Genomic DNA, 23,319 nt, shown 5'->3' with positions numbered 1-23,319 from the left:
ACAGGGCAGGTCACTAAGGAAGGGTTGTTCTGGCATCTTAGGAAGGGGTGAGCAGAGGGTGAGCAGGAACAGGTGGCCTGACCCAGGGCTCGGCTCTTTGTGTCTTAGCTCCAGTCTATTCAGGCCCTCTGGCCATTGGCTGTGGGTGGAAGTCTAAGGGGACAGCTTGCTCCTGGAGCAGACCTTCCAAGGGATTCCCACCGTTGGGGACTTCCTGCTGGGCACATGCTCTCCTGCCACAGGCAGCAGCATGAGGGCCCCCCAGGCTGCCATGACACCCTTTTACAGGAACGAGAGGAGAACCGTCATGCACTTTCAGGAGAGATGGCCTACAGCAGCACACAGGCCTCAGGAACAGATGTGGGGCATGGTCAGATGGGCACATGGGCATGGGTGGTGGAGGAGACACCGAAGGTCTGGAGGGAGCAAGGTCAGTGCGAGGAGCGAGGCCTCGCTGGGCTGTGGAAGGGCAGCCTCGTGCAACCTGACTGTCCTTTCTCTTCTCATTTTGTCAGCTCTACTCTACCCTGGACAGAAATGATTTTCTTTCTTTTGGGGGTGATGAGAGCCTACTTAAGAATTTTTTTAAATAAACTTTATTTTGGAATGTAGATAAGTTGCAAAGATAGTACAGAATTCCCATATACCCCTCACCTGCTTCCCCTTGCTGTTAATGTGGGATGTTTGCTAATACTAGAAACTCCCGCTGGTCTGCCCTAGTTTTTACACTGATGTCCTTTCTGCTCCAGGAGCCATCCCGGTTACTACTTTACATTCTGTTCTCCTGTCTCCCCAGGCTCCTCTGGCCTGTGACAGTTTCTGTCTTTGTTTGTTTTTCATGACTTTGACAGCCTGGAGGCCAGGTATTCTGTAGAATGCCCCCCCCATCTATGTTTGTCTGATGTTGTTCTCATGATGAGACTGGGGTTATAAGGTTTGGAAGAATATCACATCATATCAGCAGGTAAATGATGTCAGCATGACATTGCTGGTGGAGTTAAGCTTTGTCATTTGGTTAAGATACTGTTTGCCAGCTTTTTCCATAGGAAGTACCTGTTTTCTCCCTTTCTACATGGTATTCTTTGGATATCAGCTAATTTGGAATTCTTCTGTAAGGAAGGTTTGTCCCTTCGCTCCCCTTTACTTAACCATCTATTTATACTCCAACAGGCTCGTGTGTATTTATATTTCAGGTTGTAATCTGATGCCATGTTACTGATTTTGCTGCTCAAATTGTTCCAGATTTGGCTCTGGGGAGCTCACTGAGTTTGGCTCCTGTGTTTGACATGGTCCCACTCTTTTGTTTATTTGAGTCACTTTCTTGCTTTCTGGCACTCCTAGGTGCTCCAGACTTCTCTTGTATGTTCCCTGGCCCAGCCCTAGAAGGAGCCATTTCTCCATGGAGCCCTCTTAGTGGGAATGGTGTTTAGAAACCAAGTGCTCATGGGTGCTCGGTGTGCTCGTGGTCACTGCCGCCCCCCAGGGAGAGCTAGGACACCATGTCTGTGTCCTCCAATGAATCCGCCACGGCCTCCTGTACCTCTTCCTTTTTCCCTCTCATCATCTCATTTCTCATGTCCCTTTCCTTCATCTTCTGTTGATCATCTGTCTTACTTTTTGCCCGTTAATTCCTTCAGTAGCCACTGTTATTATCAGCACTGTGGAGATGAAATGAGTAAGACTTGGTCCTTGCACTTCACAGACTTCCCTGGGTAGGGGGACGAGATCCGTGATGTGTGCACATGTGCATACACACATGTGTGCACATACACGGACATACATGTGCACAGCAAGTGCTAGGCCAGAACTGTGGACACGTTACCTAGGGCCGATGTGTGGGGTTTAGAATTCTGCCTGCGCGCTGGGAAGGGCGGCGGTGAGGAATGCCGTTATCAGCAGGAGCATCTGATCTGAGTGTCTAAATGTGAGGGTATTTGTCACTGGACAAGATAACTCAGTCCTTCCAGAAAAAGGGAGTGTTGTGAGCAGAAGCAGGCAGGCCTGAAGTGTTCAAGAACCAGTTACTTTGGACACATTTCTGAGTCAACAAGTACTCACAGGGTGTTACCAAGAGGTGATATCATGTTGTGGTTAAGAGCATAGGTTGTCTGGGTTTAGACTGTGGTCCATGACTTACTAGCTGTGTGATCTTGGGAAAGTTACTTAACCTCTCTGTGCCTGAGTTCTCATCTTAAAATGGGTGGCTGTATCTTGAAGAGCTGTTGGGAGATAAAAATGACAACATGTCAGCATTTAGACAAGTGCTTCATGTGTGGTCAGCTCTGTTCCAATGTTAACTATTTCCAATGCCCTCTCTAACACCATGGCAGTTACTGAGGGGATCTAGGTGGCCTCACCTTCCCAGCTGGTTTCTCAGTTACTGGTAAGTGTGTGTACCTTAAACACACACTTAGACAATTAGAGACTAAGTTTGCTTGTATAATCAAAGACTGTTTTAGACTGGGTACCATGGGCTTTAGAGAAAAGACCATTGTGGTGGGGTAAATAGGGAAGACTTAGTGGAAGGGGCTGGGTGATCAGGGTCCAGCTGAGGGCGAGGCGTGGGGAGCCTTAGGGCGCAGGGCTCAGCACCAGCACAGGGCTGAAAAAGGGATGTCCATGTTAGGTGGTGGGGTCAGGGGAGCATGCAGCAGAGGGCTTGATGTGCCTCCCCTCCGTCCCCATCCCGTCCCATCCAGTCCTTGCCTCCTAATATCCTGGAAGCATCTCTACTCCTTCCTACTCACACTGCTACTATCTTGGCTCCCCCTGGCCGAGGGGGGCGCCAGCACCCTCCACCTGATCCCCTTGCTTTCTTCTCGGCACTCTGGTCTGTACTGCCCAATGCCAGTGTGGTCTATCCAAAGAACTAACTTGATCCTGTTGACCCCCTACTTACATGTGTGCCGTGGCTTGCAGGATAACGTAGAAACGCCTTAGCTTGACCAACATGGCCACATCACCTGGCCTCTGCCCATCTCTCCAACCTCAGTCTCCTATCCTGGCCTCACACCGTCCATATGTTCAACTTTGGGGGGCTTCCTAAACATTCCCGTTGCTCTCTTTGACTATGCTACTTTCTCCTCCGCCTGTAGGCTTTGACCAAATTATATTAGATTTTGAAGGCCTGGTTCATGAGCTGTTTCCTCTCCTGACTCACGCCTCCCACCCCGTGTTCTTCCAGGGCATCTCCCCAATCCTCTGAAGGATGCTTTTCACGCTGTGCTGCCATGGGTGGGTTTCCTGGTTCTCTCCCCAAGTATACTGTGAATGTGAGGACTGGGTATAATACAATTCCTGGAACATCAGCGAGACCCGATAATTACTGAATAAGTGAATAGATGGGTGGGTGAATACATGGTAGAGTATGGGGCTGATTGTGAGAAAAAATCAGAAAGGGTCAGGCAGAGTGAATGGTGGTACTGAATGCCTAGATGGGAAGGAGAGGCTGATCTGACAGGTATTGGAATCATTTTAGCTTGTTGAATAACACAAAGAGGTTCTCACACAAGCAGTTTTTAGGCAGTTGCTATCCGGCAGCAATAGGTTAGAATGAAGAGAGACCAGAGGCAAAAAGACCTGGTGTGGAAGCTGGCGCTTCAGTCTGGGTGTGAGACACTCTAGGGAGGGGGTGGTAAGACTGGCGAGGAAAGGGTGGATGCAGGGTCCGCAGAAGGCAGCTGGGCAGGGGTGGGGCGACAGATACTGGTATGTGAGTCTGAAGTGCACGTCTGAGGTGAGGCTGCTTCTGTAGCCTCTTGACTTTCCTGAGAGGTTAGAGAAAATGAAGCAGGTCTTCACGTTTTTCTCTATCATATACGTTTTCTATTTTAAAGATATATTTTCCAGTTTTTTATTTTGAAAAAAATTCAAACCTACAAGTTGCAAATACAGTGAAAGAAAAGAAAAATTACAACAAACGCCTTCATACCCTTTATCTTACATTCACTAATTGTTTAATTTTACCACATTTGTTTTATTTTTCTCTCCTCACACATAGATGTGTATAAACACACATATTTGGTTTTAACAAATATTTTTCTTTTGAATATCAAGGTATCTCAGAACACCTCAGTAACAAAAGATTTGGTTTACTAAGGAATCTGCTTGTTAGCAAAACACTTCAGACCACAAAGTTAACATGAGGTTACGTACATCTTACAAAAAACATTACCTCGATCTGTTAAAATAAGCCAATGTGAAACTAGGAAAGAATAACTAGAAAAAAATAAGCTCAGCTTTAGTGCCCCAAGTATCACACTTAGAAGTAGAACGATATCGTCTCCTTAAGTAGTTATTGTATGCCATACAGATTTTTTAAATGTTAACAAAAATAAAGGAAAAAATCCTTGAAAATATATTATCAGAGGCAATGAAGATAAAACATCGAATAAGTAATTCTTCAGGCAGAATTTAGTCTATTTCCCTGCATGACGTCTCATCATCTCCTGTGAGGGATGGCATCTCAGGTACAGCAGCCTTGCTACCATCAGCCATCGGGTCATCTTCATCAGTGCTAAGACCAAGTTTGATCGTCCTGTTGATCCTGTTAGCGTATGTCTGGGATATTCCAGACTGAAGCTGGAAGACAGGAGCGCAGTTTCGTGGAGCACGGTGACCAGATCCTTGCTTCACAGACTTGTTTGTCCTTCTCGTCAGCCTCTTCCTTTTCTGTTGAAGTCTTGGTGCTGGAATGATTCGGGTTTATTGCCAGGTGTTTCTTTGCTGCCATGTAACCCATTGTTGAGTTGTCTCTTAGGGCTTGGGCCTTCATGATTCTTTCCATGTTTTCTGTCCAGCCACTTGTGCTTGTGGCATTGCAGCATTGGTCATTTAATTTTGCATGACCAGCCTTTTGGCTTTTTTCTCCAAGATGTCTTTCGTGATTTTGCAGAGCTTTTGAAACTTTGCTTTTTCTCTTCTGCGTCTTCTAGAATGTCCAACCCCTCTTTGGTGACTGACACTAAAGTCTTCCCTCAAGTTCCTTCAGCTGTTGGACACAACATCTCAGTAGGCTTGATCACACAAACCTGTCTAAGCTGTGCTGCCAAAGATGTTCACATACATTTTTCTGAACTGTTTCTGAGTTAGGTGCAGCCATCACGACATTCTTCCTCACGTACATCAATCTGTGTCTCCTAAGAACAAGGAAGTTCTCCCATGTAACCACAATATGTCCAGAAATGACAGTGCTGATATGGTACTGTTAGCTAGCGTACGCCCCATATTTCATATGTCCTCCAATTCTCTCAATGTTGTCCTTTATAGATTTTTATCCCCTTAAATCAAGGATCCAGTCTAGGGTTATGCTTTGTATTTAGTCATTAGGTTTCTTTAGTTTCTTTTAAATCTAAAACACTTTCTTCAAGCCTTATATTTTTGGTCTATTACCTTTTTGAAAAGTCCAGGCCAGTTATTTTACAGACTATCTCTCAATTTGGATTTTTCTGATTGTTTTTTCTTGATTAAGAGTTAGGTTACACGTTTTTTTTTTTTTTTTTTGGTAAGAAACACTGCCTAGGTGATACTGTGTCCTTCTCAGGAAGCCATGATATCTCATTAATGGGAATGACTGGGAGAAAACTGTTGATTACTTACTTGGTTAAGGTGGTGTCCATGGGTTTCTTCATTATAAAGATACTTCCCTCCCTTGGTTATGAGTTAAGTAATCTTGGATGATCCATTGAATCAGTGTGAATATCTTACTCTCCAACAATCTTTTGCCCAGTGGTGTTACCATTCCTCAGTGATTCTTGCATGTATTGGTTATTGCTGTGGTAGGTGCAAAATGTGATTTCTTATTGAATAATTTCTTTTGTATTTATTAGCTGGTGTTTTTCTGTAAAGAATAGCTTTGCTTGCCCCCTTATAAATTTTTTTGAAATTATTTTTTAGACTCAGGATGGACTCATGGATTTTCCCTTCTCCCTTTTCTATTATTCAGCATGTGTAGAAATGTAAGCCAGTTGTTTATTTTGAAGTTCAGATGACCTTGACTTTGGCCAGTGAGCACCTTGTCCTACTTGTTCCGTCACTGGTTTGAGCACTCACTGACTTGTGGTAAAACAAATGTCCCAGGTTCATTTTATGCTTTACCTACTCTAGACCTGAAATCAACTGATTCCGCTGCCAACAGCAAACCTAGTTTATCAACTTCAATCTATTTTTCAACTCATGTGGTGCTTAGAATACGTATCACTGTGTTAGAAAAATATTCTGAGTCGTGTGTTCTGTGAAAGATCAGATTAATAAGCTATAATAAGGTATTTTTGGATAATCGAATGAAAATGAATTAAAAGAAGGAAACAAAGACGGAATGGGGGCGGGGGGGTGAGTGCGGTGTCAGGAGGCACCCAGTAGTTTCCAGTTGAGGATGGAGGCCACACTGTGCCGCCGGTGGTTTGTCCGGTGGCGCGCTCATCTCGGGCGGCTCTCTGGCTCCCTCTGCAGGTACTCCGACCACACCATGTGGACAGCCTTTCTGGGTCTGCACGACCAGAGCAAGCGCAGTGTTCCCGGGGTGCAAGAGTGCAAGCTCAAGCGCATCATCAGCCACCCTAACTTCAATGACTTCACCTACGACTACGACATCGCACTGCTGGAGCTGGAGCAGCCGGTGGAGTACAGCAGCACCGTGCGGCCCATCTGCCTGCCCGACACCTCACACTCCTTCCCGCCCGGCAAGGCCATCTGGGTCACTGGCTGGGGCCACACCTACGAGGGAGGTGAGCTAGGCTGTCCCACCTCCCACACCTGGCAGGATGAGGCTGTCCAGGAGTGAAATGGAGGCTTCTAGTGAAAGCGGGGCATTTGGAGGCCGGGCTCTGCATGGAAGGCCTGGCCCTGCTACTTAACTGAGCGACCTAGGCCCAGAGTTGCTTAAACCCTGGGCCTGTTTCTTCCCCTGTGCAGTGAAGATAAAAACACCTTCCCAAATGGTACTTAGTGAATGTAAGAACGTTGCTGTGGAAACACTGATGTAGAGAGTCCTGAGGAGCTGTGCCTGGGTCAGGACCAGTGATGGGAACCTGGCCTCTTCTCTCCTTCTCCCTCCATCTGAAGGCCATTAGTTGGTAAATGTTATGTTGAAAAAACTCAGTTCTAATACCGTGTTTCCCTGAAAATAAGACCTAGCCGGACAATTAGCTGTAATGCGTCTTTTAGAGCAAAAATTAATATAAGACCGGTATTATACTAATATTATATTGTATTATATTATATTACATTACATTATATTATTTTATAATAGTAAATAATATAATAAAGAAAATAGTAAAATAAGACCGGGTCTATAATATAATATAATATAATATAATATAATATAATATAATATATTAATTTTTGCTCCAAAAGATGCATTAGAGCTGATTGTCCACCTAGGTCTTATTTTCAGTGAAACACGGTATTAACATAGCACACTGCTGAAAATTTGTAGATTATAGAGAGGAAAAAGAAAAGTAACCTGACTTAGGGCTCTACCCAGGGGTGTCCAAACTTTTTTCAATGTTTTTCACCAAGGGTCATATTCGGTAAAATACACAAACAGCCGGGCCACTCACTCGAGGTGAAGTACGTATTGCTTCACCTGGTTTACAAGTAAATAAATACTTGTAAATAATTACTTACAAGTAAGTAAATATATTTACTTAAATATATTTAAGTAAACTAAATGTATTTTTGGAATTTGCTGCGGGCCAATTAAAAATGGATTGCGGGCTGCAGTTGGCCCGCAGGCCGCAGTTTGGACACCCCTGCTCTACTGCCTTAACAAAACAACTGTGGGCATTTTTGTGGTACTTTCTTTTAGCCTTTCTGTTTGTTTCTCATATGCTATTCCCATGGTGTATATTTGAGCTTATATCACCTGTCACATTTCCAGCCTGCCACCCAATGACTCTATATGGCTGCCTAATATCCCATTGAGTAAATGTGTCATCAGTTACATAGCCATTTGTCAGCCACAGGCCTTTAGGTTGTCTCCAGAGTTTTACTAGTACAGTTACTCCTGTGGGAACATTGTGGATGGCACTGTTCCCCATGTGGCACGGCCCCCTCAGAAGCCCACTTGCTCAGTCAGCCTGTCCTGCCCTCTCCCCAGGCAACGTGGTGCTGGTCTTGCAGAAGGGCGAGATCCGTGTCATCAACCAGACAACCTGTGAGAAGCTGATGCCACAGCAGATCACCGCGCGCATGATGTGTGTGGGCTACCTGAGCGGGGGCGTGGATGCCTGCCAGGTGAGTGCCAGCAGGGGAGCCTGGGCTGGGGTCAGCCTGGGGAAGTGGGCGGGGGCACTCAGGGCTTGTCTTTCTTTCCTCAGGGTGATTCCGGGGGCCCCCTGTCCAGTGTGGAGGCAGATGGGCGGATCTTCCAGGCTGGCGTGGTGAGCTGGGGGGACGGCTGCGCGCAGAGGGACAAGCCAGGCGTGTACACGAGGCTCCCTGTATTTCGGAACTGGATTAAAGAGCAAACTGGGGTATAGACGCAGAAGCCATCCACCAGCCACCCCAGTTTGCACCCCTGAGAACAGGATTGCTAACTGCACCCCTGCCTCGGGCCCCCCTGAGCCCAGACTATGAGCTGAATCCCCATGACTCTAGAGATGGAGGACCAGTTTGCAGAGCCTCTCACCTCCCTCAGCCTCCAAAGCAGAAGGGAGGATCCCGGCCTTGCCGATGGGGCAGAGGCTTGAAGACACAGCCTGTTGGACTGAGGCTCTTTCCTGAAGATCGGCTTCCTCTGCACCTCTGATCCAGGAGCAGCTGTAATATTGACTCTGGGACCCCTTAGGTGGGGCTGATGGGGCACTGGGTGTTCCTAGGGCCACACTCTTCAAGAAACCCAGCCCAGAAGAACCCCGGAAGACAGATGGGTCTAAGATTTGAATTGTTTTACCAGGTCCCAGGGTAGGGTTCAGAGTGCGTATTTGTGTGTATGAGTAAAACACTATTTCTTTTTAGGTATGCTTTTTTTGTTACCAGAGTCAATGGGCTCTCCTCCTTCCTCTCCTTCTTCCTAGTCCCAAGTCCTAATCCCAGGTTGTAACTGGGTTTAAATTTCCCTCAGCACAGACCCTGGAGTCAGGCTAAGAGTGAGGGTCTCCAGCCAGCTAGCAGAGGGCAGAGGACTGTGTTTTTTGTTTTATTTTGTTTTGTTTTATTGGGGAATATTGGGGAACCGTGTGTTTCTCCAGGGCCCATCAGCTCCAAGTCGTTGTCCTTCAATCTAGTTGTGGAGGGCGCAGCTCAGCTCCAAGTCCAGTTACCGCTTTCAATCTTAGTTGCAGGGGGCACAGCCCACCATCCCATGTGGGAATTGAACCGGCAACCTTGTTGAGAGCTCGCGCTCTAATCAACTGAGGCATCCGGCCTTCCCTCCAGCAGCTCAGCAGCAGCTCATTGTCTTCAATCTAGTTGTGGAGGGTGGAGCTCACTGGCCCATGTGGGAATTGAATCGGCAACCCTGTTGTTCAGAGCTCGTGCTCTAACCCACTGAGCCATCTGGCCGCCCCCCAGAGGGCTGTGTTTTTGCTCTTATCTGCAACTGCAAAACCAGGGCCTGGCTCCCTGATAGGAGGGGTGGGGAGGGTGTGTGGCAGCTGCCTGGTCTGGGCACCCTAGGAGGGTGGAGGAACTTTATCCCAGGAAGAAAAGAGGAAGTAGGACTTTTTTAGGTGGGGAAGTGGTCATGTGAGTGGTGTGTGTGTGTGTGTGTGTGTGTGTGTGTGTGTGTGTGTACATGTGTGCTTACGCATGCAGATATGAGAGGTCCTGAGGCCTTGGAGTAGATCTGTTTTGCCTACAGGTTTTCATATCTGTACTGCCATCCACCCTCCTTTGAGTTTTACTTATTTAAAATACTCTCTTTTCTTGCTTGGGGTGACCCAGAGGGACAGTGTCAAGGATCTGGGGAGGGCTTAGGGAGTTCTCAAAGGGACATTTGAGGCGCTATATGAGCTGGGGCCAGGGGACAGCAGCAAGCCTAGGAAGAGAAATGAGATGGCCAGTGTCATGAAGGAAGACAGGTTGTCTTTGCTCGTCGCTGTATCTGCAGCGCAGGCCTGGCTCCTAGAAGACGCTAATATGTTTGCTGAATGAATGGTCTTTACCTTCCATGAGTTTTGGAAACCAAAGATATCCTAGTGTCATTGGAGTGATCTGGTCAGATTTCTTGGAGGAGTTGAGCTGCCTGTTTCATTTTAGTCTGAGTGTTTTACCCTTGGGAGGGAGGGAGAAGTTTTGTCTTGACACCTATGGAAGCAGCCATGTTGAATTTCCCGTCCAGCAATGGGAAAGAGTGTCTGTTCTTACCAAGATGTGGGAAGTAGAAGAATGGAGATGCTGTCAGAAGACGCCTGCACCGATAGCTGTGAATAGCTGATGTGTAGGGAGAAGCCTCACTGGCATTTGGTTCCTAAGCACACCTGCCCCTCAGGCCCAGTATAGACGTGTTTGCCCCACAGTGGGGCTCGAGGAGGCCAGCCTGGTCTGTGCGGCCCCATAACACCCTATTCTCCCACCACAGCCTGCCATTGTCTTAAAAACTCCCTTCCCAAGTCAGAAACACAGGCAGGATCAGAAGACTTCACTACAAATTACTTTTGTTCCCTAATGGCAGAGTGTCTCTACAACTTCCTGTTCCAATTTCCTGTGGTTTCTCAGGCTCATTGTTTTCTACCCGGGGAGATGGTTAAACGTGCAGGTGGTTAGTCATTCAGGAGTCTTGTGGTCTCTGTGGTGTGGGGGTCGGGCACACCTTCTGTGACAGTGTCCGCACAGTGTGGCCCTTGGGCCAGCAGCATCAGTACCACCTGGTGAGTTTCGGTGGCGCAGATTCTCATGCTTCACCCTGAGCTCCTGCATCAGAGACTCCGGGGCGGGTCCAGCAATCTGCTTCAGGTGACTCGAATGTACCCAACGTTTGAGAACTACTGTCCACAGGCTAACAGCATCAGCCTCACTGCCAGACACTCAGGGCTCACAGGCGCGTGCCCTCCAGTCCTGTGAAGCTTCGGCAAAGGGTCAGTGCCTTTAAAATGACTGGAACCAAATCCAGTGTTCTGACAAATAAGAACAGGCTATGAATTCTTCACTTGTGGGAAGTCAAGTGTCACTCTCAGGCTTGTCCCTTGCTGATAGCGCCAATGAAGGCAGGAGGCACTGGTACAGAGTCTGAGTTGACAATGGGAGTGGCAACCGGCCTGTGTCCTCCTTTCCCTGCTGAGGACAGTGGTGCAGGCTGGGAGCGGTGCACAGGCACGCAGCCACTGCATGGACCGGGATGCGTGCGATGGGGCCAGAGGCCTGCTGTCTTTCACCCATGGCATTGCTGGGGAGGGACTAGTGGCCAAAACTACTTTGCACGCATTTGCATTTTAAATCCATGAAGTCTAGCTCCAAGCATGTAAATGAAAATGCAATTTAATTAGTGCAGTCTGCCTTGGTTGCAGCCAGGTCTACAGTGCAGGGAGTGGAAGGAAAGTACATTTGCAGACCCGTTCATGTAATTGCATCTGGAGTCAAGTTGTTGAAAGCAAGATAGTGTGCCTCACTGCCCCAACAGCTAGTCAGGGCTGTCACTGACTCCTGCTCACTCAGAGGGGCCCTGAACTTGGTTTAATGCTCTGTGTTGCCTTCCTTAAATTCTTCATCATTTTTCACAAGGGCCCCACATTTTCATTTTGTACAGGGCCCCACAAATTCTATCGCTGGCCCTGCAGCCTTATGCACATGGCCGTTCTCCAGGTACCCTAGCTGCACAGTGTGAACTGGGCAGGGAGCCGGGCCTGAGAAGGCTCTGATGGGGTGGAGCAAGGCGTGGAGTCTGCCAAGAGGTGGCTTCTTCTAAGCCCCTAGCTGCTGCCCTGTTGTGTGGGCACTGGGGGGTCTGCAGTCCTCTTCAGCAAACCCGGTGAGGGGACCTTAGCATCCTTAGCATCACCTGCAGGTGTGGGACCCCACAGCAACTCAGGCGCAGCTGACAGCGAGAAGGAAGTGGCAGGGGCGAGGCCAACGGGGTGGCACTCCTGCCCACGTGAGCACCTATGTCCTGTGCTGGTGCGGGGCCCAGTGCTGTTGGTTGGGTCCCTCTCTCCCAAGCTCAGCGAACCACCCCGGGGTCCTTTCCTGGCTGACCAGCCTTTTTTGTTGGTATGATCTTCAAACTATTCATCTCCCTGGTCCCCTTAAACTACCTTGTATCTCAATTATTTTAGCCACCAATTGAAAATATATAAAGCTTAATGAATATTTAATCCGATTGCATGGACAGGGAGTCCGCAGGAGTAATAGTGAAATCTGGTTAGCTAGGATGGACTTGATAGACGAGGTAAGGGCCCGGTTTGGGAGTCTCCAAAGACCCAGAGACCCAGACCCTGAAGGGCTGGGAGGGAAGGTGTTCAATCATGAAGGGCATTGCAGGATTTCCCTTCCAGGCTGTGGGCTGTTGGTGGGATGTTGTACTCACAGGGGCAAGGGGCTGCTCACTGCCTTCTGGGGGTGGGCTGAGGGTTGGTGGCGAGGTGGGACGGGGAAGGACCCCAGTTCCAACCATTCTCAGAAGGCTGTCCTCTGCTGCTTTCCTGTCACTGTAGTGCAGTAAGGTTGGTGTCCTACCTCAGGGTGAGCACACAAGAGGCACAAAGCTTTCCCTGGTCAGTCCTTCGACTCTTTAGTTTCCCCCACCCCCATCTGCAGACCTGGCCCTCAGACCTGGAAGATACACATTCCCAGGGCAGGGCCAAAGACCACTTTTGAGGTGGAGAAGAGAGGTGACCCGTGGGCAGGAGGTGGGTATCTGAGAGTAGCAAGCAAGTGAGACACATCACATTGAACACTCATAACCTGCAGGTATGTTCTTATACACACACAGACACTGACAGTAGGGTCTGTGTTTTAGGGAATTAACTGATTAGATTATGCCCCAGGAATGGGACCTGGCTTGACACCAGGGCACCCTCTCCCTCCCCAGGGCAACTGAGATACCTACAGATTAATTCAGGGGGCCTCCACCTTTTTGTGATGAAATGATGCTTTTCACTTTTAGGCTTGGGACCGGTGTGTGTGTGTGTGTGTGTGTGTGAGTGTGTGTGTGTGTGTGTGTGTGTGTGTGTGTGTGTTGCACCTGCAACCACATTTAAGGGAAGGTGAATCTTTAAGCCAGTGTTTCTGAGACATTTGAAGTTCTTGGAACTGTGAAATTATAAGAGAACATGGGTCCAGCGTATCTAACGTGATGAACAACGCCCCCTCAGTGTTCTAGGTGCTTTACTTGCCTTGTTTCATTGAAATTCACAACAACCCTTCGGGAGTTCCGTTTTGCTGGCAGAAACCCAAGGCACCAAGAGTTTAAGTAGCTGTGCAAGGTCCCACACGTGGGGACTGCTGACCTGGGATTGGAGTGCAGGTGATCTGGCCCCAGAGCCAGTACTCTCAGTCACCGTCCCGCCTTGCAGTGTGTTACCCATACATCGTCATTTCATAAAGAAAGAAAATGTGAACATGTACAATGAAGGTAGGCCACACTCTTAGAAAATGTGGGATCAGCATGTGGGAACCGCTCCTCTACGCACGAGTCCCCCTTCCCTCTGGGAGTTCTGACAAACCTGGTTACGAGACCTTCCAGCTATAAGACTTTCCAGGGGTGGGCTCTGGGCTGGTGATACACTTGCCTTTCATCTGCTTTGCCAGCCTGGGCAGAATGTCACTGCACACTGGGTCCCTGGGCCCCCCAGCCAGCAGGAAGGTGATTTTCCGCAGCTTTCGTGCCATCACAATTTGCCCAATGAGGCTGGTCAGTTGGGGAGGGAAGGGAAGGAGTGTTGGGAGAAGTGGGGCATAACTGCGCCCTCAGGTCAGGTCCTGTCATCGGGCTGGGATTCCTCAGAGTGCCAAGCAGGAAGGGAGCCTGGAAAGCCACTCAATACCACTGAGGATGACGAGGCTAAACCCCGAAGCAAGAATGTGACTACTTATCACCTGCTTTTACATTGCGGGATTGCCTAGAAGATGGTTCAAACTGTTCTTCCATGGGATGACAAGCCCTGGCCTTGATGACAGGGAGGGAAGATGGCAGAGAGGGTCTGAGCAGTGGGCATTCCACGGGGCCTGTGCAGTGGCACTGTCTCCTGTAACCCAGCTGTGGACCAGAAGCCTGGCCTGGCTCTCCTGGGGTGAGCCCTGCGAGCTGTGCAGAGACTGGGAGGACAGGGAGCTGCCACCGGCACATCAGGAAGAGCAGGAGTGAGCAGGACCTGACACTGCTGATAACGGGGACGCCTGTGTCTATACTATATACTCAGGCTGTCCCCTGCCCCCGCCCCCAAGAAAGGTGCTGAATAAAGAGCAGCTTTGATTCTCAGGGTAGTGCTGGTACATCACACTGCTTGCCTTGTGGCCTAATGTGCGTACAGACATGACATTGTGTTTTGATGGAGTCCTAAGTCTTAGGGTTTCAGTGAGTTCCATTATCCTTTTCCCATTTCCCTCCTTTCTCCTATACCCCAAGTTCCATCATCCTGGGCTTGCAGCTTCGAGACTGTATTTATCCTATCCTCGCCCCTCACCTCCAATTGTTTCCTAACTAAGCACTGTCCAGAGTTGTTTCCAAGCAGAGGCGGACTCAATTCCATTGTCTGTTTGTTCCATCGTCTCAGAATCTTCCAACAGGAGGGATGTGTGTATTTGCCTGGGATGTAAACCTAACTCTCCCTTTCCCTGGCGCATCTGCTTTCCCTCCACCACACGCACCCTTCACCGTGGAGGTATCACTATTTTCCCTGCCCACGCCCCCAGGATGGAGAATATCAGTCTCTATGCCAGTTCCTCTCCTCTGGAACTTCATGTGGACTTGTTTAATTCAAAAGGAAATTCTTCCATCCTCACCCTGTGCTGTTTTTCCAAAGAGCTACAAGAACAGGAGGCGGGGGTGGGGGGGGGCGTGGGGGGGGGGGAACCAGGTCCTGTGTAGAGAAAGGGAGAGAAACTCTCTCATTTGCTCTAGCTTTCCCTCCCTCTCTTCACCTTCAGAGAACAGGTCCTAAAATAAACAGGGCATCAGATACCTCATTGAATTTCTTAATCTAAGTACTGTCCAAGTACCTGATATTACAGGGAAAATGGATAGAAACAGAGTAGAAACAACTGAAATATATGTTTGAAACATATGTGACAAGCTTATTTATGTAAGCCAGAGGAAAGGCTGGGGAAAGTCTTTTGGCTGAGGGCCACTCTGTGCCCTTTGTGACTGGGGAGAAGAGTGGCTGATGCAGGATGTGGGGCTGCTTCAGGCCCATCAGGCCCCAGACCAGGCAGACACTGACGAAGCAGGTCCTGAGGCAGGTCCAGGGCGGGCTGTCGTGGGAAGGGGAGGTCACGATCCTACCTAGTAGGTGTCAGGTCACAGGGTCTGGCTACCTGTCGGGGCCGAATGCAGGGAAGGGTGCCTATGTCTGGGGCCTTTTCAGGGTGCAAGGACCTTTCCGTGATCCTTCAATTGCTCAGTGAGAAGTATTTTCTGAGGTGACAGCTGGCTGAGGGGCAACCTTTTTGAACTGGAAGAATGCCATCTTTCAACCTCGGAGTTGAGAGAACTCCCAACCTGTGGCCAAAGTATCTGCATCCCCTCCTTAGTTCTGTGAGAGCACAGACAGGCGTCAGGTGACTAGGAACTCGCGGCACCTCCGCCCAGCTTTGCACACCTGCCCTGTGCAATGCTTCTAAGTTATCTTGATGTCGGTCTCCCACTGGATCTGTGCGCTGGACAGGACTTGGAAGGTCATCTACTCCATGATACACAACAGGTGTCAGGAACAACTGGTGGGGTGTGCTACGTGCCTTGTATACATCATCTCATTGCATCCTCGTCACAGTCCTAGGAAGCAGATTTTATCACTCTCATGGCATGAGAGGAAACTCAGGCCCAGAGGTGGCACTGTATCTTGCTCAAGCTTCCTCAGTAAGGGAAGAGGAAGGATGCAAACCCAGAATCTTGTACTGCCTTCTGGAAGCAAGGCACTCTCCCCCGAAAGCCTTGAGATGCTGAGTCCGGGCCTCTCTTGCAGGGTAATAAACTCACTGGCTCAGGAACACACCGAAAAGCCCAAAGTGAACTCGCACTGGCTGGGCTCTGAAATGGCTCCTTCAGCATTTCAAAATCTTTCCCATTCCCATTTCCTTGGCTACCGCCAGCACCCCTGGGCATTTCCCTTCCTCAGGGGCCAAAGCATCTGCTTTCTCTTATGCCGCTGCCCAGGGCCAGTGCAGACAGGGAGAAAATGTTGCCTTGAGGTCTTGGCCCTGAGCAGTGGAATAGCTCTGACCTCTGATCCAGAAGGAACAACCGCTACCCCTCATCTTCCTCCTGGAGTCATTCCTTTCTGCTGACTGCTGGTTGGATTTGGGTGAAGCTTAAGTAAAGGGAACAGAGGCCAAAAGTGATGAGGGGGGAAGGGTGCGGGCACCTTGGCTTGGAGCAGGAAGTGAGGGGGCCTGGCGGGGCTTTGGAGCATGTTCTTAGTCCGGCTGAGCCCAGGGAAACCCCCTCTGCTCAGATCTTCCAGGCCCAGAGAAGACCCACGAAGTGAGCCTCTGTGGGGGGACAGAAATCCTTATGAATCACCAATGACAAAGATTTTCACTCAGATCTGGGGGACTGGAGCAATCAAAGCTGAAAAGACAATTCCATGTTGTCGTAGTTCAAAGATTTTAGAAAAACAAATAAGTGGCAAGCAGTTTGAGGTGTTTCATCGGGTATTTATTTTAAACAAAAGCCTTTTAATATGCTTTTCAAAAATATTTAGTAAGTTTGGGTTAAAGGCAAAGAAAGAGTTTTTGAGTCCCTGCCCTGGGGCTCATTTTAGGTGAGAGCAGTAGGGGGCGCTCACACACTACATTTCATGAGACCAGTTGCTGAAACAGCCAGAGTCCAGAAGTTTTGGGCAGCTTACCGCCCTCCACAGTCCCCTCCTACCCAAGTAATGGTGAGTCTTGGCGAATCACTGATTTAGAAGCCCTGTGTTCCCATGTGTGGAAACGCCAGGTTCGGACCCACTGTGAAAGCAGCCTTCCAGTTGCAGTGCTGCCTTTCCTCCTCTTCCTAACCCCCCACCCCAAGGTGAGGGTCGGCAAGGGCACAGCTTGCCAGTTGTTTTCGTCACACTGTGGGACAGGCTGGCAGGCACTTTTAGTCCCACAAGCATATCCTGAACTCCTGAACTGGATGGCTGATTTCTACGTGGAGCAGGCCTCATTTATTTGCCCTTGGAGTGTTAAGGGTTGGAATCACGCAAGAGTGTTTGGCAGGTTCCTAGCTAGGCTGGAGCAGGTTTATAGGCGGCCAAGGGAATCCCGGATCAGTCACTGCTATGGGGAGTCGAGTGTTCTCTTCGCTCTCTTCTTAGGGGTGTAGAGGGCCCCAAGGAGCTTCTCATCAGTTTTTCCAGAGCTTGGATTTCAGCCCACTGAATGTATCTGGAAACATTTCGCATCTCTAAAGCTTTCCTTCTCCAAGGTTAAATAACGTTAACCCCTTCAGGCTTTCTCCACTGGTATTTTTCAGCTTTCTAGTCATGTCCACGATATACCAGGGAAGTGGATGAAGAGTGCGGCTTCTCTGTGAACAGCTTATAGAATTAGGTGTTCCTTCACTACTGAGAGTGAAAATGGTTCTGTAGGAAGTGTGTTGGGCTTCGTATTATACTTGTCCTTTCTTTTTTAATTGACTGTCACCTGATAAACAGATGCCGTTATTATGGACCCATTTCCAGCAGGCACTTCCTTACTTCCTCATGCATTCATTCCAAGGATACTTATTGACTGACTTCTTACTGTGTGCCAGGCCTTGCTCTACGCACTGGGGGTACAGTGATGACCCCCAAATCAAGGCAAGTGAGGCTCAGGGAAGTTAAAAGACTCGCTCAGGTGCTGGACTCTGAGTTTCCTGACTCTACACACAGTGCTCCCGGGTCCTGAGCCATCTTTCACAGGAGGGAAGAACCTTAAAAGGGCAGGGAGGAGAACTGAGTGTTTAATAAAAACTGTCACTGCCCAGCTACTAAAAGGTGGGTCTTAGGCTCGGGAAAGGTAGGCCTGTTTATTTCCACATGTTCCTGTCACCCTAGACTAACATCTTAGGCTGAGTCTGAATTACATGCAACCTTGATTTCCCCAGAAAGAGTGAGGGAACCTCTTCTATTTTGTACTTAGGTTATTCATGGGGCTGCATTTTGGATGACTTCTGGGACACAAGGACCAAACTTTCACGTCTACACTGAACACAGGTTACACCACTTATTTAACATACTTCAAGATGGCCTCTAGGAACCATGTGTGGAGAGAACCAGGCAGAAGGCCCATGTTCCAAGGTTTCAGAACTCAGGTGCTGAGTGTTGCGTGCTGTTGGCTGAGCCCAGAGAGGCATCTGGTTCCCATCTGGAGACTGGGGGTTGCTGGGCAAAACTGAGTTGCTCGGTTTTTCCTTTGTTCTTGGCTCTGCTCACCCCCTCCACCCCGACTCCCAGCCTACACTTTATGGTGGGAGAGGAACTGGAAAATCCACTGATGCACATAAGAGCGGGGATAAACCAATGACTGTGAGTGAAAGGGTCCAGGTGGGAGAGAAGCAGCAAGCTGGAGAAAAACCTTCCACACCTGGTACTTGTAAACAGAGGCAACTAAGGGGTGAGACATTTAGTTTGGCTGTGGAGTGGTGGTGGTTGCTGACAACAAGGGCAGCAGTGTGAGAACAGGAATGGCAGGTTCAAATGGGAGAACACTCATTTTCACTGAACACGAAAGGGCTTTTGTCCCATGTGCTTCCGCGGTGAGGAGGCTCAGGGACCCACAGCCTCACAAGGAAGGGTCTGGGCAGGCGTGATGGTTACAGTAGCATTGCAATGACATGGGGAGGTTGGACCTACAGATGTACCCTAGCTGAAGCAGAGGCCCTTCTTCAGATAACCCTACTTTTCATTGAGAGGTATTTTACACACACACACACACACACACCTCCCTCCAGAGCAGCCCTCCGGAGTCAGCCCTCCAAATCTGTGAGTTCCCTCCCCATCAGCAGGTTCAACCAACCTCAGATCGAAAATATTCGAAAGTGACACTGTTGCTGATGGGTACTACGTAGTGAGGCCTACGACAGTTGGATGGCTGCATCTGTACTGAAAACAGACAGAAGTTCTTGGGGAAGAGAAACTGTCCTACAAAAGCCACTTCATGTTTCCCGGATGAATGCAGATGACGTGCTTATGAACTGCAGTGTGTGTGCACTTCTGGGCTTAGTCTTAGTATACAGGTAGGAGTGGCTATGTATCCGCCTGTAGAAAAGGATGTGTCTGGGGGTTTGACATACGCAGGTCTTTGAAATGGCATTTTAAACTCATATAAGCCAAAAATTTGGGTAGGGAGAATGAGTTCAGCTACATAAAAAAGCTGACTTAGAATTGCAGCCAGTGCCTTTAAGCTCAGTTTCTAATTTACGGCAACCTGTTCCTTGGCTTGTGTTGAGGAAACAGGCTTCCTCTGAATGAGTCGGTCCAGGAAAAGACATATATTACCGTTTTCCTGAAAATAAGACCTAGCCAGGCCATCAGCTCTAATGTGTCTTTTTGAGCAAACATTAACAGATTATGTTAAAATAATACCGGGTCTTATATAAGATCGGGTCTTCTATTAATGTTTGCTCCAAAAGACGCATTAGAGCTGATGGTCTGGCCAGGTCTTATTTTTGAGGAAACATGGTATTATACCTAAGCAATAATCCTCCTCCATGCCCCGTTTCTGTTTCACTTTTTAGTCTCTCTGGCATTATCTTCTGCTTTGGCCTCAGAACAAAATCCATCTGGGTGGGGACCCCAGCCTCCTGGAAGTGTAACATGCCAGGCAAGCACATGCCTTCTCAGGATCCTTGCCGTGCCGTTCCCTCTGCCTGTAGCACCTCTTGCTCTCCAATCCCTTTACTGACATGTCCTTCTCGCTTTGGCCATCCTACCCCAAGTCACTCACCTACCCACTAACACAGTGCATCTTGCGCATTGTTGCTAATACCCCCTTCTTGCCTGACCTTTCTCCCCACCAAGAATATAAACTCCATGAGGGTAAGGTTTCTGTTCTGGTTGATGCTTTACCGAAGGAAAGGGAGGAGGAATTGTAAGCAGCAGAGTGAATTAGGACATGAGAAATGTCTTTGGAACTTTCAACGCCAGCAACTTAGTCGAGTAGAAGCGGTTATGCTAGAAAGGGCCACCCAGCTACATAATTTTATTTGCGTGGCTATTCCTGGGGTGGGAATCTCTCCTCAGCCTAACTCTGAGCTCAGCTGTGGAACCTGCTTAGACCTTTGCCAAATTCTTACCTTATTTTACCTAGACACAAGCTCCTCCCTCAAAGACAAAGGGGGGTTGCCTAAGAATTTAATGAGGGCGAGTAAGTAGTACTGATAGGCCCTGAAGAGCAGATACTGTCCGCTCTTCGAGATAACTGGTCTTGATTTCACGGGTTCACCTCTCACCAAACCCCCTCCCATTCGATGCCTCTATTCCCACTCCCACTGCCTTCTTTTGGCCTCTTTCCTGAACGACTGAAGTAATTTCTAAGTGATCTCAGTTCAGTCTGTATGCTTGCCCTCTCATCTACTTCTATGCTTGTCCTTCATCTTTCTAGAGCGAGCCCAGATTGAGCTGTTCCTCTGCTTGAAAATGTGTGATGGTCTCTATCTCCTACCAAATGCAGTTCAAATTCTTCAGGCCTTCTCTGATCTGGTACCAGCCTACTTTAAAGCACTTTCTTCCATTCGTCCCCTTCAGGGATTGGCAATGCTCGGCAAATTAAGCTTCTTTCCTTTCCTGGACACTCTACCTCTTTGGCTCAATGTCGTTTCCCAGAGGGATCTCTCTTCCCCTCATTTTTGCCCGTACAAATTCTCGACCTCTTTTCAAGGAAGACCCAGCTCTGACGTTCCTCCTCCCTTGTTGCCTCTCCTGACCCCTCCAGCTGCTTCTCTCCCTCCTTCAAACTTCCCACTTTTTGACGTTTCTCTCATGGCTACCAGTTACTTCTATGTTAGTTTTATTTTTCTTCTTTACTTCAGAAGTCCTAAGCTCCTAAGGTCAGACTTCATTCATTCAACCAACCCCGGGCCTGGGAACACCCTGGTACAAGAGACAGAAATGGCCCTTGTCCTTATGGAACAATCTGGTGTTTAGACCAACTGATTTTAAATAGTCAATACCCAAGTAAGAAAACTAGAGGCTGTTCTTCGAACTTAACAGGAAGCTCCAGCCACCATGGGAGGCCCTGGGAAAGCTACAAGAACTGATATTTAGGTGTGGACTTCATGGATTAGTGAACCAGATGAAGGGAAGACAATGGCAGGACAGTGTTTCAGAGAACAATTTGGGGAAATTTTGGCCCAAAATTCTGGCTGATGGCAGTTGTTCTGAGGATTAAAGTTAACACTCATTCATAACCCCATATGGCCTTATAGTTCAGACCCTCATTTAAAAATGAGTTAAGACTCTGATATATATGAAGTGAGAGCTGAGGTAAATCACGTGACATGATGAAAATAATTCTAGGTGTTCTGTCCTAAGGGTCTCTGATAAGCATCTCTGAGCATTCTGGTCAACTGGGCTTATGACCATTTCTGAACAACGTTTATTCATTCAACTCAGTTTTTTGAGTTCTACTATGTGCCAGACACAAATGAAAGATAATCTCTGATGTCAAGCATTCAGTCAGGTGAAGGAGACACACTAGACTTACAGAGTGGTTACCGTACATTCAGTGCTACTCTGAGCATTTTATGTATAATTTGTTTAACTCTCATAACTACCCTAAGAGGTAGATTTCCAAGACAATGTGATTGAGAAGTGGTCTGGTGGAGCGAAACAAGACCTGCTATGGGAATAGACAGGAGGGGCCTTCACCCCAAACTGGAAGTAGGTGGGAGTGGGAGTGAGGACTGCAGGGCAGGTTTCTAGAGGTGAAGCCTGATCTGTCTTGACAGTCCAACTGTAAGAGCCAGGCAGAGCAGGCTGGGAGGGATATGCCAGGGAGAGGGAGGCAGTTTCAGCAGGGCAGGGCCTGATTAGAAAGATGACTCTGGTAGTATGTGAAGGCAAGACTGGAGGGGGCCCAACGGGAGAGGGGGGAAGAGCAGTTAGGGGGGTGTTTATGTTAGTAGAAACAACAAAGGCTTGAATTAAGCTAATAGCAGTAGGAATGGAGAAAATGATGGAAACTGTTATCAACAGGGATGGGAAAGATAAGCAAGTGGCGGTATTAACTAAGTTAAGAGCACACAAAGCAAAGCACATGACCAGACCACATGTTAGGACAAGGCCATGTGCAATTTTTTTCTATTGTTAAGAAAACAACCTCCTACTCTCCTTTAAGAAAACTAGGTCCTGGCATAAAAGACAAAGATACCCATCTGCATTAATTCACATTTCCTCCTCTCTCAAGGGTCTCCCAAAATGCTCAAGGGAATCAGAACGCTAGAACTAGCAGTGTCAAAGTTCCTGGCTTTTCTTCCAATCACTGTGTCTCGGAGAGCACTCAGCCCAGCGGATACAGACGCTCCTGAGCCAAGGCGTCTGAGGTTCCAGCCCTTAGTGGCCTGATTTCAGAGTGGATCTAATGTCTTTTTATAACAGGCAGGAAGGGCACTACCTATGTGGACCGTGCATTTGTTATGATTCGCCCTGCTTATCTCACTGGGTTTTTGGAGACCGTGTTACTGAAAGCGCTAGCATTTTATAAACTGTAAAACATCTGAAAAGGAATTTTTACAAATCTTGTAAGTAGACTCATTTGCATTCAATAAAGAATTCTACTCCTGGACAAAAGTTGGCATATACACAAGTCCTACCATATATACTACTGATGTCTGGACTGCCAAAGGGAACGTGTCTGCCTCAGACTCTAATTTAAAATGGACTGCAGGAATTTACTTGGTTGTGATCTTTTCCTTCTATGTTCTAAAGCAACTTTCCCAATAGACCCTCTAGATGGCGAGACTCATCAGAGGCTGGCCCTTTACTGGGTGTGTGTCTGTGTGTGCGTGCATTGCTAAGCCTGCCTGACTTTTCAGGTTCTCTGGTCAATGAGGCTCACTCATTCACTGAATGACCTCCAGCCCAAGGCAGTCAGAAATGTTAGCTGTGGAAAAAATTAGGCAGGGATAGAAAGAAGGGTGTGGGATTATGTGTGGAAGTCTCGCAAAATGATTCTAATGCCAGCCCTGCCCAGATTCTCTGCAATGACTTGTTCACTTATGTAGGCATAGAAATTTCAAATATTTTTCGGTAGGAAAAT

The 23,319-nt window shown here is 48.2% G+C and overlaps 1 protein-coding gene across 1 annotated transcript in view; it reads left to right on the top strand.

Annotated features, from left to right (window-relative positions):
- ST14 (ST14 transmembrane serine protease matriptase) overlaps window positions 1–8,957 on the top strand; it is a 39,373-nt gene extending 30,416 nt beyond the window's left edge. Inside the window, exons 17-19 of the mRNA XM_019713990.2 lie at window positions 6,451–6,725; window positions 8,099–8,235; window positions 8,319–8,957. Coding sequence (XP_019569549.2) covers window positions 6,451–6,725; window positions 8,099–8,235; window positions 8,319–8,480 — 574 coding nt within the window. The 3' untranslated portion in view covers window positions 8,481–8,957. The remainder of the gene's footprint in view (window positions 1–6,450; window positions 6,726–8,098; window positions 8,236–8,318) is intronic.
- The last annotated feature ends 14,362 nt before the right edge of the window (window positions 8,958–23,319 follow it).

Source organism: Rhinolophus sinicus, linkage group LG16 (assembly GCF_036562045.2).
Source record: "Rhinolophus sinicus isolate RSC01 linkage group LG16, ASM3656204v1, whole genome shotgun sequence".
NCBI classification, from domain to species: Eukaryota; Metazoa; Chordata; class Mammalia; order Chiroptera; family Rhinolophidae; genus Rhinolophus; species Rhinolophus sinicus.
This window is presented reverse-complemented; position numbering and strand designations above follow the sequence as displayed.